The sequence below is a fragment of the Lutra lutra genome, chromosome 3, assembly GCF_902655055.1.
Source record: "Lutra lutra chromosome 3, mLutLut1.2, whole genome shotgun sequence".
NCBI classification, from domain to species: domain Eukaryota; kingdom Metazoa; phylum Chordata; class Mammalia; order Carnivora; family Mustelidae; genus Lutra; species Lutra lutra.
In genome coordinates this window covers 78,136,955-78,152,447 of record NC_062280.1, presented here as the reverse complement: position 1 = coordinate 78,152,447, position 15,493 = coordinate 78,136,955, and the positions used below count along the sequence as shown (strand labels likewise).

General features: G+C 36.1%; 1 protein-coding gene across 6 annotated transcripts in view; it reads right to left on the bottom strand.

The window, feature by feature from the left end:
- ITPRID2 (ITPR interacting domain containing 2) overlaps positions 1–14,540 on the bottom strand; it is a 39,122-nt gene extending 24,582 nt beyond the window's left edge. For 3 of the 6 annotated variants that reach the window (XM_047722349.1, XM_047722351.1, XM_047722350.1), the window contains exons 1-8: positions 13,851–14,212; positions 13,445–13,490; positions 10,191–10,240; positions 9,311–9,367; positions 6,694–6,733; positions 6,512–6,610; positions 5,085–5,293; positions 3,447–4,144 (exon numbers count right to left, since the gene is read on the bottom strand). In XM_047722349.1, the coding sequence (XP_047578305.1) occupies positions 3,447–4,144; positions 5,085–5,293; positions 6,512–6,610; positions 6,694–6,733; positions 9,311–9,367; positions 10,191–10,240; positions 13,445–13,490; positions 13,851–14,061 (1,410 nt within the window). In that variant the 5' untranslated portion in view covers positions 14,062–14,212. Of the gene's footprint in view, positions 1–3,446; positions 4,145–5,084; positions 5,294–6,511; positions 6,611–6,693; positions 6,734–9,310; positions 9,368–10,190; positions 10,241–13,444; positions 13,491–13,850 lie in introns of all 6 variants that reach the window. The other 3 variants (XM_047722346.1, XM_047722347.1, XM_047722345.1) reach the window with 2 other exon arrangements.
- Positions 14,541–15,493: the final 953 nt, after the last annotated feature.

Here is a 15,493-nt window from a genome sequence, read left to right as displayed (position 1 = left end):
TGGTATAGTCAAATGTAGCAAGTTTATACAAAGATCTGAATTCAAGTCTTATTCATGGCACTTGCTGGCCAAGTGGCTTCCCTAGTTTATTATTCTGCATTTGTTGTAAATTTTTATTAAAAAAAAAAAAACCTTTCAGGTTTTACTTACAAGGTTTAGTTTCTACTATCAGGTAAATGCTTATATAACAAAAAAGTGAATTTAAGTCTTTTAGATAAATGTCAAATAAAATTTGGTGGTTAATTGGACTTCAAAAAAACAGACACAGGTACATGTATCGTGTTAGAGTTCATATCTTATTGCATTCTGTTCTAAGACACAATGCTTGTCTTCAAAACAGTCAAATTTGAAAGGCTAAAGGAACAACTTAACTATCTGTCAAGTATCTGACTGATTTCAGATTATTTTAACTCAGGCCAATAAATAAAACAAAAAAGAATTCTAAAACTCAGTGACTAAAGAATAAGGAGATATAGTAGATCAACAATCAGGAGAGAGACAGAATTAGAAACACTAAAACTTCAGTAGCTTAAAAAATTACACATACTTCAGGTAACAGTACCCCTATTTGAATATAAATTTGTAGAGTAAGACACAGAACAACCCATTTACAGAAATAAACAGCTAAAAGTTCTCTTTCTTCTAATATTTAAGTATGAGAAATTTTTCCTTGACACCTACAAGATGAACAAAGGCTTACTGAGTAGGATCACTTTGGTTTAACTGTGGATCCTTCATACTACAAATCTATGGCTCGAGACTGTTACCATGATGTACTTAATAAAAATTAGTTATTTTGAGAGGAAACAAGAATGATCTAGGAAAGTTGTTAAGAATTAGAAAACTCGAGAGGAGGGTTTTACGACTTTTAGACACACTGAAAATTACAAATAGTTTACAAAACATTTTTTTTATAAGGCAAACTAAATTTTAATTGAAAATAGTCTCTGGCCTTTTATTTATTTTTTTCTTAATGTGAGAAATAATCACTCTCACTCTCCAAGAATTGAGTCAGTCTTGTCATCTATTTAATTCCCCTTACGTTGAAGTATTTCCTGTCTTCACTCCTGGTGACTATCAGAGCTTACCTTTGCCTCATAGGGATTAGGCAGCGTCATGCACAGAGTCAGGTCTGCAACATTTTCTCCCACCTAGCTACCCAAAGCAGCTGGCATTCAGTTGATCTGTTTGAGAACTGGTTTACTGAGAGACAGAAAGGGAGTGTCCTCTAACTTACATTTATTTGCTGTTTTTACAGGAAGAAAGTTCCCAACAGGAATAAAACCTCAAGGGAAAGGAGTTTAAAAGAAAAACAGCAACAACCTACTTTGAATGGGATCTAAAAGTTTGCTTCAGTAAGATTGTTCTCTTCATTTGTCAGTATAATTCAAGTCACACTTGGGAGAAGAGGAAATTAAAGAAACACATTATTTCCTTTCTTTATCCATTGTTCTACAAGCTCTCTTTAAAGTTCCCAAAGGGATAAAAACACAGTTCTAGGAGGTTTTTATCCATATTTAAAATACATCTGAAGAACAAGGATTTGTTATCCTTAAAATTCCCCATATTTACAATGCAGTCATGGTTGATCATATCCATACATTCTTTTTTTGAAAACAAAAACCTTTTATTATTCTTCAACCACCAATGCCTGTAATTTTGTATTAAAAAAAAAAGTTCACTTCCAAGTGACATTACCATCCTCATTAATTGCTTTTGCCAGCAGAGGGAGCAAAAAAAACCCCCCATAAAACCCCCACACATTAAACCATTAAATGTTAACCTGCCACCAAAGCAGATCTAGTACTTTACAAATGTTTTAAAGACCTTTGTGTATGCTAGCAATAATTTTAAAAATATGTAGCTTAAAATTCAGGAACTCTAGGAATTAAAAAGCAAGTTAAAAAGTGTCTTCTCATCAGGTCACCTGCATTAGATTTGCAAATATCTAACATAATTTGTTTAAATTTTCATACTCTGCTATTAAAACACAGAAACCCACTGACATATCTGTCATAGAAAAGGGTCCCTAATGAAAGGCAAGTAGTTACACTTTAATTATTAATGGTAGGACAAGTATGGACCAAAACAAAGTCAAAAGGAATCAAATAGTAAAACAGAACAAAAAGAGGTTTTTTATGAAGTAGTCATCTTATGAACTCATTATAATGAGAAATACATCAGAAATTAAATAGAACTATAAAGGATATATGAAGAAATAAGGGGAAAAGAAGCTTACAAATAATGTAAACTATTTCAAAGGACTGCTCCTCTCCCTTTTCATTTCATTTTTTAATTAGAATTAAAATACTAAAAGATAAATTCAAAGACATCAAAAAAGATAAATAGCTATAACAACAATACAAATTTTGCAATAAATAAAAAATCTTCACTAATGTAAGAGACACATACTCAACAAAAGGACATTTATGAGCAGAATCAATTATCCCATTTTTCAACTCCCTAAAATAATGGCATGTGATTCTAAAATTACTGGGAGTTACTACGATATAACTAATGCCATTCTGCAATAAATTTTTTTTAAAAAGCTGCCCGTTATGTAACTTTCAGCCATACTCTTCAGCAGTATATGTGTGCCTCAGTTTCTTCATGTGTAATATAAGACCAGCACTGCCTACCTCACAGACTAAAGAGAAAAGCACTTCAAGGATCTGGTACAGTGCCTGCCACAACATAGGTCTTGATAAACTTCAGTTTCCTGTCTCAAACTACACAGTGCCAATTTTAAGTATTAGTTCTGGCCATTCAAAAGTAGTTTTAGTTGACCTCATCAAAATGAATCTCTATCTTGCCCAATCTGTAATTTATGTAAATGCAGTAATAGCTCTAGGTAGGAAAAAAAAATAACCAAACATTGGTCTTCTAGGTTTGCAGAAATTATATTCAATGGTGTTTCAAACCTTCTTCCTTGAGGTTCCCTATCCTCCCGTTCAGAAACATACCATCTTTGGGTTCTTCCCAGTCCCATGCCAAAAACCTATCTTTCTCAAAGCCTTACTGACACTTATCCTTTCCACTAAGATACTTTGAGAAAAGCATGCCTTAAAGGCACATAGAAATTTAGTAGGAAAAAAAGAACTCAAACTTTTATTTCAGAGGCTGTTTTTAACTATTATGCAGTACTGATTTTAATTTAAATATACTCTCTCATGGCATCAAATGGAGAAAGGGGGTTAAAGTTCAGGTATTATCATGAATAACAGAGGATCCAGAGGAGCTGATGAACTGTCACATTACCCTGGCAATGCATAATCCTGTGACCAATTCTTGGTTATTGAAACACAGAACTAAAACTTGAGAAGTCAAAATTAGGATGATTTTCTTCTCGTATAAATCTATTAGCTATCTTTGTTTTATAAACATATTTTTGGCATTTTTATTTCCTAACTCATTATTTGAAACAGGTCTCAGTAATATTTACCTACCTCTTCCATTTCAAAGGAGTCCTTTTGCTGTGCCATTATATTTCTTATGGATGGGATCGTAAGAGGTACACATGGCTCTTTCTCAGGTGTGGACAGATGGGCGCTTTTCACCTCGTTGCCATTTTCTGGCTCACTGTGCCTGGACATGTTGAAATTGTTACCTAAGTCAGATTCTACAATACCAGATTCCTCACCCAGTTTATTTGCATGACTTTGAATTTCTTCACTTTGTTCACCTTCAGTTTTTTGGTTAAAATTCCTATTCGCTTCATCACAAAGTCTATCAACATCAGCATTCTCCATAACAGCTGCTGAACTACCTGATACTTCTTCTTTAACTGTAGCCAACATAGAAGATGAGTCTTTCTTCTTTACAATTTTTTGAGACTTTTGATCATTTTTATTGCCACTTTCTTCCATCACTGAAACATTCAGGATCTTTCCTTTTTCGATTGCTGGGTAAGGACTACTACCTTCTTTCTCTGTTTTATCAACACATAAATTTAGTTTTGATAGTGTTTTCATTAAACGATTTGCAGTGTTACTTCGGGTTAAAGGTGGAGGTGAGTCTGTCTCCTTGTTAGAAGTCACTGAAGACATACTCCCAATTCTCTGGAGGGGTGTCCCAGAGACTTGAGAATATAAAGAAGAAAATGCATTGGCCACAGTAGTAAGCACTTCAATTTGACGAAAACGACCTACAAAAAGGAAACAACATTAATTATATATATATATTTATCTGTTTATATATGTATACATATATATGTATACATTACTAATATGTATATGTATACATATATATGTATACATTACTAATATGTATATGTATACATATTACTACTTTCCAGAATGCCAATAATTGAACTTAGACCACAAAGATCTGGTTATAAAACCAGAACTTTTTTCCTTATCCAACATTTAAAAGTTCTCTACATTTACTGAGGAGAGGGAAGAAGATTTTTCACTGTAAGCACTAGAATTTATGTTTTAAGAATTTATTTAAGAATTTATGTTTTATGACTTAAAACCAAAAAGAAGAACAAAGTATGACAACTCTGAATAAAACAGAAAGGACCAGCTATTGATCAACAGCTATGATTCTATTTTTATGTCTTTGACTCCATTAAGACTCTTCCAAATGTATATAAGTATGCATTTTATACCTAATTGTTGGGAAGGGGGTAGGTAGGATTGGATTTATAAACCTCTTAAAGCTGTCCCAAGGACCACCTAGGATCCCGTTTTTTGGAACTTCTATGCAACAGAGAAAAATAAGATATAATATAATAAAATTGGCAAATTAGCCATGTTATTTTAGATATATAGAAAAGCACCTAAATTTCACTGACTTTATTTAGTAGTAACAAGGCTCTCCCCTACTTCTTCCCTTTTTGAACATCAGCAATCTGGAGCTAAGTTTAAGATAAGTACAAGGTTCTACTGTCAGTTATAGTAACACTTAATAATGAGAAGAGGAGAAAGTTAACTTCTATAAACAGAAAAATAAAAATTCAGAATAAGTAAAATAGCTATTGTGTTAATTTCAATAATTAAGTTTCCAGTGCTATTCCTAAAAATTAATAAGGTTTTAAAAAATAAGACCATCCTACTCTGGATGCTAATATTTAAAAACCTTACTTGTTAAAGCATAATTTGGGTTTTCTACTTCCATCCGTTGCATTTGAGCACTCAAAAATACTTTAATATCTATCCCTCTGGCAAATGATGATGAATTAAAAAATCTGGAAGGAATTTTAGAAGCAATATCTGGTTCATCTCGTCCAAATCCAAGATTATAAAGAATTTCTTCAGGATCTTCCTCATAAAGTTCCAACAATTCTGAAACACTACAAAAAAAAAAAAAAAAAAAAAAAAAAAAAGAAAGAAAGAAAGAAAGAAAGAAAGAAAGAAAAGAAACATCAGGATATAAAATAAGTTTATAGTCCACATCACATTATAAAAAAGAGCTTCTGCTCTTTACGCCATTATTTATTTCAGCATCTTTGTATACTGTGTACTAAATGTGATATAATTCTTAAAAAGAGTCCATTCTTTCAAATTGTTAGGACTGGAAAAAAGAGCTAGTTCCTGATCAGATACTCAGCAAGACTCCCAAAATGATTCCTCACCTTATTTTTTTTGTCATTTTAAAAGAGTCCCAGTAAAGCAGCTAAAACCATTAGATGACAGCTGAGAGAGGATAAGGAATAAACAGAGTAAGAAAGAAATGAAAAGGGAAAACACACTGGGAAGGTGGTAGCACAGGACATTCTGCAGAATTTGAGCTTTTCTGCTATCTTTGGCTGTCACTGAAGATGCATTACAGGTAACAAGCTGAACTCAGAAAGGGAGGGAGGGGCCTATATTCAAATTTTCTCTAACCACTTTCACTCAGGAAGGAGGAGGAGTAAGGAAGGTATGGAGAGAATGGGTTATTCAAAGGTAAGTTCTTGCTCTGATTCTATAGAGAATTAAACATTTCTTATCTCTTCTTCATAGCAGTGATAATCCACCTTAGGAGATTTACTGAGGAAAATGTCAGAGATGAAACTTGAACTGAAGAAAATTTCAATTTGTTTCAGAGAAAATGCTCCGATTCCAATACAATAATCTGCGTAACAATTTAAACTGGTCCCATAGGCCCATTTACTTGCCTATTTTAATATATAGTTTGAAGAACTTTGATTTAATATGTTGAAGATAAGTCTATGCTTAAATATCAAACTTTATATTAGAAAGGTTTATTGATTTTTTTTTTTTGTTAGAGTGACTCAAGACCCTAAAAAAAATGGAGAATTTGGGAAGAAGTTATTCCACTATGGACTTCCTCTTTCAAGTTGTTGATAAGGCTCAAAATACTCATTATAACAAGAATTCCAGCAGCATTATAAACACATTTGCTGCTTTTTCTTTAATCTTAACTTTTTTTTTTTAAAAAAGCAATGAATGCAACATTTTGGATTCTTTTTTATTTCATACTATCAAGCCGAATGCAAGACTAAAAAAGTGGTAAGAATAGGTCATCTATAACACAATGCAACTAGTATAATTTCAGAATAAGTTACCTTGAAACTGTCCCACTACTTTTCCCAGATCCTGTGGAATTCATACTTCTTCCTTTCTGATGAAACTGTAGTCTTCTCTCTTTGGCCAAGATATTATTGCTATAAACAAAATTAGACTCTATAAAACCTTATTTTCATAAATGTTCATTTTTGAAAAGAGAACAAACAACACAGCTACGTACCAGTTTTCAATTTGAGTATCCGTTTCATGGAGGTGGTTGGCTACAGGTAAAAGAATAGATGCAGAGCAGAATTGTTAGTAGGACAGTAACTGTGACATAGTCATCAAGAAAGAAGATTAGCCAAATATTACAGTTAAATGCCTACCATCCCACACTCTTGTCTTGGTTCATTAAATCTGAATCATTAAAAGTCTCACACAGATCAATACAAACAGAACCAGTAACTTCAGGAAATTGTTTTAATTTGTTAGCACTGTGTAAAACAACTCCCTTCACTAAATGTTTAAAATAAAAGACATATAGATAACCAATTAACTTTCTTTAATAGTTCGAAATAAATAAGATACACAGCATCTGTAATAAATGTGGTTCTAATTAATATATTTAAAAGCTGTTATTAAAGAAGACTTTAAGAGCAAAAACATGATTTAGCATTATTTAAGTGTGGCAACAGTATACATAAATTTCCACTGTGCTTTTTTTTTTTTTTTAAAGATTTTATTTATTTATTTGACAGAGAGACAGAGAGAGAGGGAACACAAGCAGGGGGAGTGGGAGAGGGAGAAGCAGGCTTCCCGCCGAGGAAGGAGCCCAATGTGGGACTCGATCTCAGGACCCTGGGATCATGACCTGAGCCAAAGGCAGCCACTTAACGACTGAGCCACCCAGGTGCCCCATCCACTACTTTTTAAAAGGCTAAAAATTCATCCCAGTTACAACCCAATTTTTTATGTATCTACTTTGAAAATTTCTATTCATTTCAAAATAAGTTTTCTTAAGAAGTTACTTTTTAGTTTTATCCTAGACTTAAACAGATAAGTATCGTTAATGTTAAGTTTAAAGTAAGTTAAATTGCCTGCATTTAACTTTTATAGACAAATACAAAGAATGGGAATAATTACAAACATATCTATTTCAGTATGCCAGATTTTTTTTTTTACTTCTGATCTGCAAAGTCATGGTAATTTTTCATATTTCTTTGTACATCCACTCAGAAAGGTGCCTAACATATCGCATTCAATAAATATTTACTGAATGAATGAAAATAATCTTGATATAATTTTCAGTATTACAACATAATATTTCCATTCTTCTCTGGAAACTTCCTTTTAGGTTTTGGTGTCCAATAAACTCAATCAATATGGATGAACAGGCAGAACAGAAATAATTTTTAGGGCAGTGAAAATACACACATGATATAATGATAGATAACATGTCATTATACATTTGTCTAAACCACGGAACATACATGACCAAGAGTGAACCCCAGTGAGAACTATGGACTTCAGGTAATAATGATACCTCATTACAGGTTCATCAATTGTAACAAACGTACACTCTAGTGGGAGAAGCTGATAATGGGGGAGGCCATGCATATATTTAGGCAGGAAGTACAGGAGAAATCTCTATACCTCCCCCTCAATTTTGTGAACTTAAACCTATCCTAAAAAAAAAATAAAGTCTAAAAAAATTCCATATCGTGAAATTAAGTCAGATGTCAAAAGTGCTATTTACAAAAACACTGAAATGCATTTTAATAAGGGGCTGACAATATGCTTACTGCACTAATTGGTAAGCAGTAAGTTTAACCTCTTTACAGAGTTTATTCCTTGAAAGCACATTAACTAAAGTAATAAAACCTAATATATTCACATATTCTAGAGCTGAAGATTAGAAGTTTCTAAATAAGTAATCTACCATACAAACTGATTTAAAACAGCAAAAGATCAAGGATATTACATTCAATGGATAAATTCACTAGTCATCATTATAATTTAAGAGATTTACATTTTAAGTCTTTTATAATTTGAAAAGACTTAATAACATTTTTATTTTAATTATTTAATTTAAAAAGATTTAATAAAATCCTCATTTTTTTTTTTATTAAAAGCACACATTCATAACCCAGCTACACAGGTACCATAATCTTCTAATACCAGTAAAATAACAAAATAATAAGTGTTTAATTTTACATTGTGGAAAACTTTACTATGAATCTACTGGACTAAATAATAACATCAGTGAAAATTTAAACATGGCACAATGCACTTTTAAAATATTAATGCAGTCTGAAATAGACATCAGCATAATGATTTCTAATTAAATTCTAATAACTCTATTTTTTGTCCTTTAGTGCTCTAAAAATCTGGAAAAAGAGAAAGGGGAAAAGATAGGAAACACTTGAATACAAAGAGAAAGACAGGCCACAGCTGTAAGTCTGACATAAGGCTACCTCATACTAAAAATAAGCTTCAATTCAGTCTTCTCATGTATAAATATTTAAGTTTCCTTCCTTCTGGTAGGGCAATTCTTCCCTCAGTTCTATGACCATTGTTTGCCCCCAAACAGTTCCTTTAACCAGTTAAGTCCAAGGAAGACATGAACACTTCACAGTGGTTTTCAGGGCCATTTCTACAAGCATCCTACAAGCTCTGACTAGATTATTAACATATAAAGGCTCTGTAAAATGTGTCTGAGCCATTTTCAAGACCTTTAACTTTGGCTCCGAGGACTGTACACCTGAAAACACTCGTTGTTTTTTTTTTTTGCTTTTTGTTTTATTATTTTTTTTAATTTTAAACCTGTATGAAAATACAGTACTTCCAAACAAATGTACCTTCAGCTCCCAAAGACAAATCATCTTCAAAACTGCCTCCATTTCTCACAAGTACACCTGAAAGAAACATTAGAAGACTCATCCTGGTGTTCTGTTCTTCTAGATCCCCACATGAAATCATAGTTTTAGCTAAAGCAAATTGACCAAGCAAAAAAATAAGATACAATAAAGTATTTCAAACCTGAATGTACTCATCATGCTGATTATATCATTTCAAAAATCAAGTATAAGCTTTACTCTATCGCAAACAAACCATGATTTGCAGCCACGTAAAGTTGTTAAAAGCCCCCAGATAGGCTATTTTATACTTACTATGTCTTTGAAGATATTCATTTAGCTAACATCTTATCCAAGAGTTTCATGGAAAATCAGATCCTGGAGCAATCATTTCTTTTACCTCCCTTAACAGTCAGGAACTCAAGCTAGACTTTTCTAATACTATAAATGTTTTTTATATGCCTTGCCACTACCTGCACATTCTTGTACTTTGAACTTTAGAATTCTGTCTTGCACAGGTGGTAAAATTTCAGGTGTGGCAATTTCAGTTAACGTAAGCAAAGAAATGCTGCACTAAAGCTGACCCAGTTCACTTACTATTTTTCTTCTATTTCCATACCATATTTCTACATTTCACCAGTCTTCATAATATCTAACTAGACAAAAATATGAGTTTCACCACTGTGGAAATTCAGTAATTTGCTTAAACTATCCACTGTTTATGGTTTATAACAAAGTTTCTTTCTTTTGGCTTTTCTCTCAGAATGGCATAGTTATAAAGTGAACATTACTTTTATAATTTATATATGTATACATTCAATCAAAGGACAAATAAAGTAGGGCTCTCATAAAGAGCATATTTAGAAAGGCAACTTTCTCTTACCCTTGAGCGTATTACTGCTTTGCTCATCCAGTGAGGCTCCCAAAGGGGTACTGAAACCACATAAACATATAAACCTTAGTCTTAAAAAGCTATCTGGAGAGTTGTCACTGCACAATTTTACACTTAAAGGATCATAGCCAAGCAAGCTTCTAATCACAGTTTAACTCTCCTCCCCAAACACAAAAGGAATGCAAGTGTATTACATAAGTAATATCCTACTAAGTAAGCAAACACCTATCCTCAAGTCAGTTCACCAGGAATGATTTAATCACAAATTTGATCTGCCAACAGTTAAGAGCAAGAACTATAATTACAAATGATATGAATTAGCATTTTCTTTACAAAAACAGAAAAAAAGAATGTCAGCAGGCATTAAGAAAATGTCTGCTCCCTTCAATCCTTTCCCTAGAAACAGGAAACAGAATTAAAAGAAAACAAATCTTTACTTTAATAAAATTTTAAAGTCAGAGTCTAGTTAGAAATAAGGCTCAACAGTTTTTTTAAAACATCATCTGTTAAACCTATCACCAGCATTTTAGAGCATTGCTCAGTGCGTCCCTTACTCCAACTATCTTTTTTGGTCTAAATGGAGAAGTTTAAGATTTTTTTTTTCTGTTTTTAAACTATGAAACATACATAAATTCATTTAACTCTAAAAACTAAAAAGTCGGCTTGAGAATCAACCTTAGAAGCAGCCATTGCTAAAATTCTTTCATATTCTTTCTGTTCAAACACAGATAACTTAGAAATCTTTTTTTAATGTGAAAATGAAAATATTTTTCATTTCTTTCTCAAAACTAAATTATATTAAGAAACTTGTTTTATTTTGAAAGTTCTGTTTTGTGATTTGAACCTTTCATCAGTAACAGTTTATACCTGTTAAAAATTCACAATCAGGTATGAGATCATAAAAATATCAGTCTCAAAAAATATTACTGAAATGACAATTTAATGTTAAAACTTTCTGCAAGCAAATATACAAGCAGTGGCAGTTCTTTGAAAATGAGTGCTTTTGAAAAGAACCTGAACAGCTACCATAAAGACAATAAAAAATTTTGAGCTAAGTTTTTTCATATATTTTAATAAAACTGGAATTTATGCCTTTATAAAGTCCTTCTTGCCTGGGCTAGTTTCTTAGGACAAAACACTGTATTACTCCTTCTGCAGATTTCTCTACGGGTGGGTGCAGTAACAGAAAATGGCAAATAGAGTATAACTGCCATTCTCCTTCCGAAACAAGTTTCTCACTCTTAAAACTGCTCTCTTCCAAATTCTCTCAAAAACTATCCTTTCTTAGATGTTATTTCAAGCAATTTATTTCCATTTAGTCAAAAAAATGATTATCAAAATAAAGATCCCCCTTTAAAGGAATGACAAATGGCATCTTTATTCAGGACATGGACAGCAATAAGAAAAAAAAAAAGTAAGAATGTATCAAGGGGGAAAAGGTAGCTTTAGATCACTTATAATGTATAAAGTAGGTAGTTGCCTAACTCTGAAAAGGATCCTAAACTTATAGGGGAAAAAAAAAAAAAAAAAAAACTAGAGTTGCATATATCCTAGTAGTCAAATCTGTGATAATATAGCTAATATTACAAGACAATTTATTCTAGCTTTCCCAGGTACAAATGAATGCCCCTTTTTGTACAAAATAGGCGCAACTGTAAGGAATAAGAAGGAAATCTACACAGGAAACCTATGAGGGAAGGAGCAGCAAATTACAGAATCTGCCTACATAAAATTAGCAATAAAACTTTTGGAATTTTCAGAGATGGTTTGTCTGATGAATACCATTTGCCTCCTGCATTTATCTTACAAGATAAATGTACTGTCTACTTGATATGATCGCATATAATCTTAATTCCTATACATCATAAAATAAACACAATGTGATTTTCTCTTGCTGTTAAACATTATTTTTGATTCATCTTTAGAGAGAAGGTCCATATACTTCTTCATATCTCTAAGGGTCTAAGACACCCCCAATAAAGGTTAAGGAGTTTTGTACTGAAAAGTGCTTTTTTTTTTTTTTAAAGATTTTATTTATTTATTTGACACACACACACACACAGAGAGAGAGAGAGACAGAGATCACAAGTAGGCAGAGAGGCAGGCAGAGAGAGGGGGAAGCAGGCTCACCGCCAAGCAGAGAGCCCGATGCGGGGCTTGATCCCAAGACTGTGAGATCATGACCTGAGCCGAAGGCAGAGGCTTAACCCACTGAGCCACCCAGGTGCCCCTGAAAAGTGCTTTTTAATTCATAAAATTACTCAAAAATCCAGGTAACTCATCAAAACAGGACATCAATGGAGTAGTGGCCAATATTTTATCTGTGTTTAGGGAAGAAAAATAAGTTGGCATATATAAAAATCACTTCTCCTTCCTCCAAAATACATTTCCCTACTCTGTAGGTACCTGAACAAAAGATTAAGAAAAGCCCAAAATAAGATGGCAAATATATGCAGAAACAAACACCTTAACTGAATTAAAAAGTAACATTCTTCATATGAGATTTTACAAATAAGAAACTGGAAAAAAATTAAAATATAAAACAAGCCCTTTTTTACTGTAGTAAAATTTACTTGCAATATAATTCATCTCCTCTTGTACTTTATCAAAAATTTGTACCAGTTGCCAAAGCATGTAGCATGTAGTTAGATTTATGTCATTTGAATGCCTTCAAAGCTCTATTTCCCCTTGTGCATTCCAGTGCCATTTAACAAATGCACATCCAAGGAGTAAACTTTAAGAACAAAGCTAGCTGGTTTTATAGCTGTCCAAATAGAATTAAGACACAAAAGTAAAATCAAAGCCCAGTTCGTGTTGTTAAGTAAATTAAATTCATCTAAAACACATTTGAAAGGGAAATAATTCCATGCCAGATATACAGATGTCAAAACAAAGGCAAAATAAAATACTGTGTGCAATGTGAAAATCCTTTCGAATAAAAACAAGGCAAGAATAATAACACTGCATGATTATTTGTTTCAGGTCTCTGATCTCTGATGCTAACATCATGCACAGGGGCTGAAGTCCTAACAACTGTAAAGTCAACACTGTCACCAAATAATCAGCGGTCACAGCACTCCATTTCTAATCTTTTGGAGGAGGAAACTATCCGCCAGCTCACTTTCCGGCTTATAGCTCGCAACAGCCAGGGGACCCACAGCAGCTGCGGCCCTAGTGACTCCGCTCCGGAGTGTCATCTCCGCGGATCTCCCTCTGGGACGCGAGCCGCAAAAGCGAACACTCACCGGCAGTCCTTGAGCCATATCGCAATCTTCTCGTTGGGCACGTTTCCTGCGGGGCAGAGTGAGGGGACAACTCGTTACCAACCCCAGGGGTACTCCCACCGCGGGGTCAACCTGAACACTCCCATGTAGGAAAATCTACTGGGGGTAAATGCAGCCTAAGCAACATGTCTTAGTGTCCAGCTGAAGGGAAACGAGATGGCACCGGGGTGTCTGTTGACTCTGGAGACGCCCCGCCAAGCGCACGCATTTTAAGTTCCAATGTGTCCCCTCTCCCCCGGCTTATCAAGCTCTGGAGGATCTTCCAGAACTCACAGCAGTCGCCCAGGGTGCACGAGACTTTCCCCCGCCCGCCAGCCTGCACCTCCCAGAGTCCTCCGCCCGCCGGGGCTCGGCCGGGTGCACAGACCTCTTCCCGCCGCCGCCGGCAGCTTCGCGCCCGGGAGGTCCTCCTCGTCGTCCTCGTCCTCGTCCTGCGTCGTCGCTTCTGTGGACAGGTCCTCCGTTTCCGACGCCTGCCAGGAGCCGCGGCACTTGGCCCAGGCCTTCCTCCTGCGACTCGCCACTTGCCACTCCAGTTCCTCCTCCGCCTCCGCCGACGCCACCAGAGGCCGGTCCATGGCCGCACCGGGGGCTCCGCTGCCGGAGCCTGAGTGAGACACGGCGGCGGCGGGGACCCCCCGCCCCTGCTGTCAGCGCCCAGCCGGGCTGGGGGCCCCGGGAAGCGGGAGCGGGCGCGGGAGGGGGCGGAGGAGGAGGAGAAGAAGGAGGAGGGGACGGGAGGGAGGGAGGGAAGGAAAGGGAGGGAGGGGGCAGAGGGCCGGCGCTTCACATGTAGCCGGCCCGGCGCGGCGCGGGAGCGCGAGTGGCCCGAGCGAGCGCGGCTGAGAACGAGCGCCGGCCGGCCCGCCCGGGTCCCGCTCCCCGCCCCCAGGCCCCCGCCTCCCGCCTCCTCCCGACAAGCCTGGGGCCCGGTCTGCCGCGGCGCGTCTGCGCGCCCCTCCTTCGGCGGCGTCCCACGCCCCCTTCCGGCCGGGGGCGCGCGGGGCGGAGCGTGGAGCGGCGTGCGCGGAGTGGGGCGTCGGGTCCTTCTCGCCTTGGCCTGCGGAGTGGGCGAGATTTGTTTGCTTGTTTGTTTGTTAGCCATCTTTGTTTCCTGTCAACTTCTCTCGCAGAAAACCTGTGGGGAGGCCAAGCGCCGCTCTTCACCGCTTCAAAACAAGTGTCGGCTTAGGCTCGCGGACTTAACTCAAGCCCAAGGAGGTTGAAGATGAAAGAAACGCGCGCGCATAATTGGTATTTGTCAAAATGTCAAACTGGAGAAGACCAAACTTCGTGAAGTGCTACTTCATGCTTAAGAAAGTTATTTATCGTGGTTTTGTTATTATGAAAGTGAATTGAGAGTGTTTAATCTGAAATTCCACAGTGAAGTTGGACATAAAGATGAAGGAAAATGGAGCAAGGAATGGCTAGGAAAAGTGTAGAAGTATTTGCTTGGATTTTGGTGTTTAAAGATGCTTCAAGAAACAAATGATGTTAAAGTTCAGAACTCTTTTAAAAATGTGGTTGGTCATCCTCCTCCCCTACCCCTTTTTAAATCTCATTTAGTATAAAGACTAAAATCCTATTCAAATATCACACACCGACTTATGATGGTTTACCAATATCTACAAGATCATATCAAAAATCAAAACTAACTTTCCAGAACCACCATTATATTCTGGGCCTATGTAATGTATGTACTGTGAAAATAGAAGGGGTGCTAGAACACTGATACTAGAATCTCTTGTCTTGAAACTTCACTTTATTCTTTCTTTGAATCTTAAAAGACTTTGCAGCCTTCAAGAGTCTGATAGCAAAATGCCCCTAACAATGTAATGGCTCTTCAGAATAGGCTAGAGCCTAGCCCCCTATAGGGAAGGTAAGCAAGAGAGAAAGGGAAGTAGCTGGAGAGGAGGCTCTGAAAGGGGTGGTCAAAAGCCACACACAACAAAATATGCTGTATTCACATTTTCATTCTGGGCCCTGACAGATACCACCATTTTCATTTGG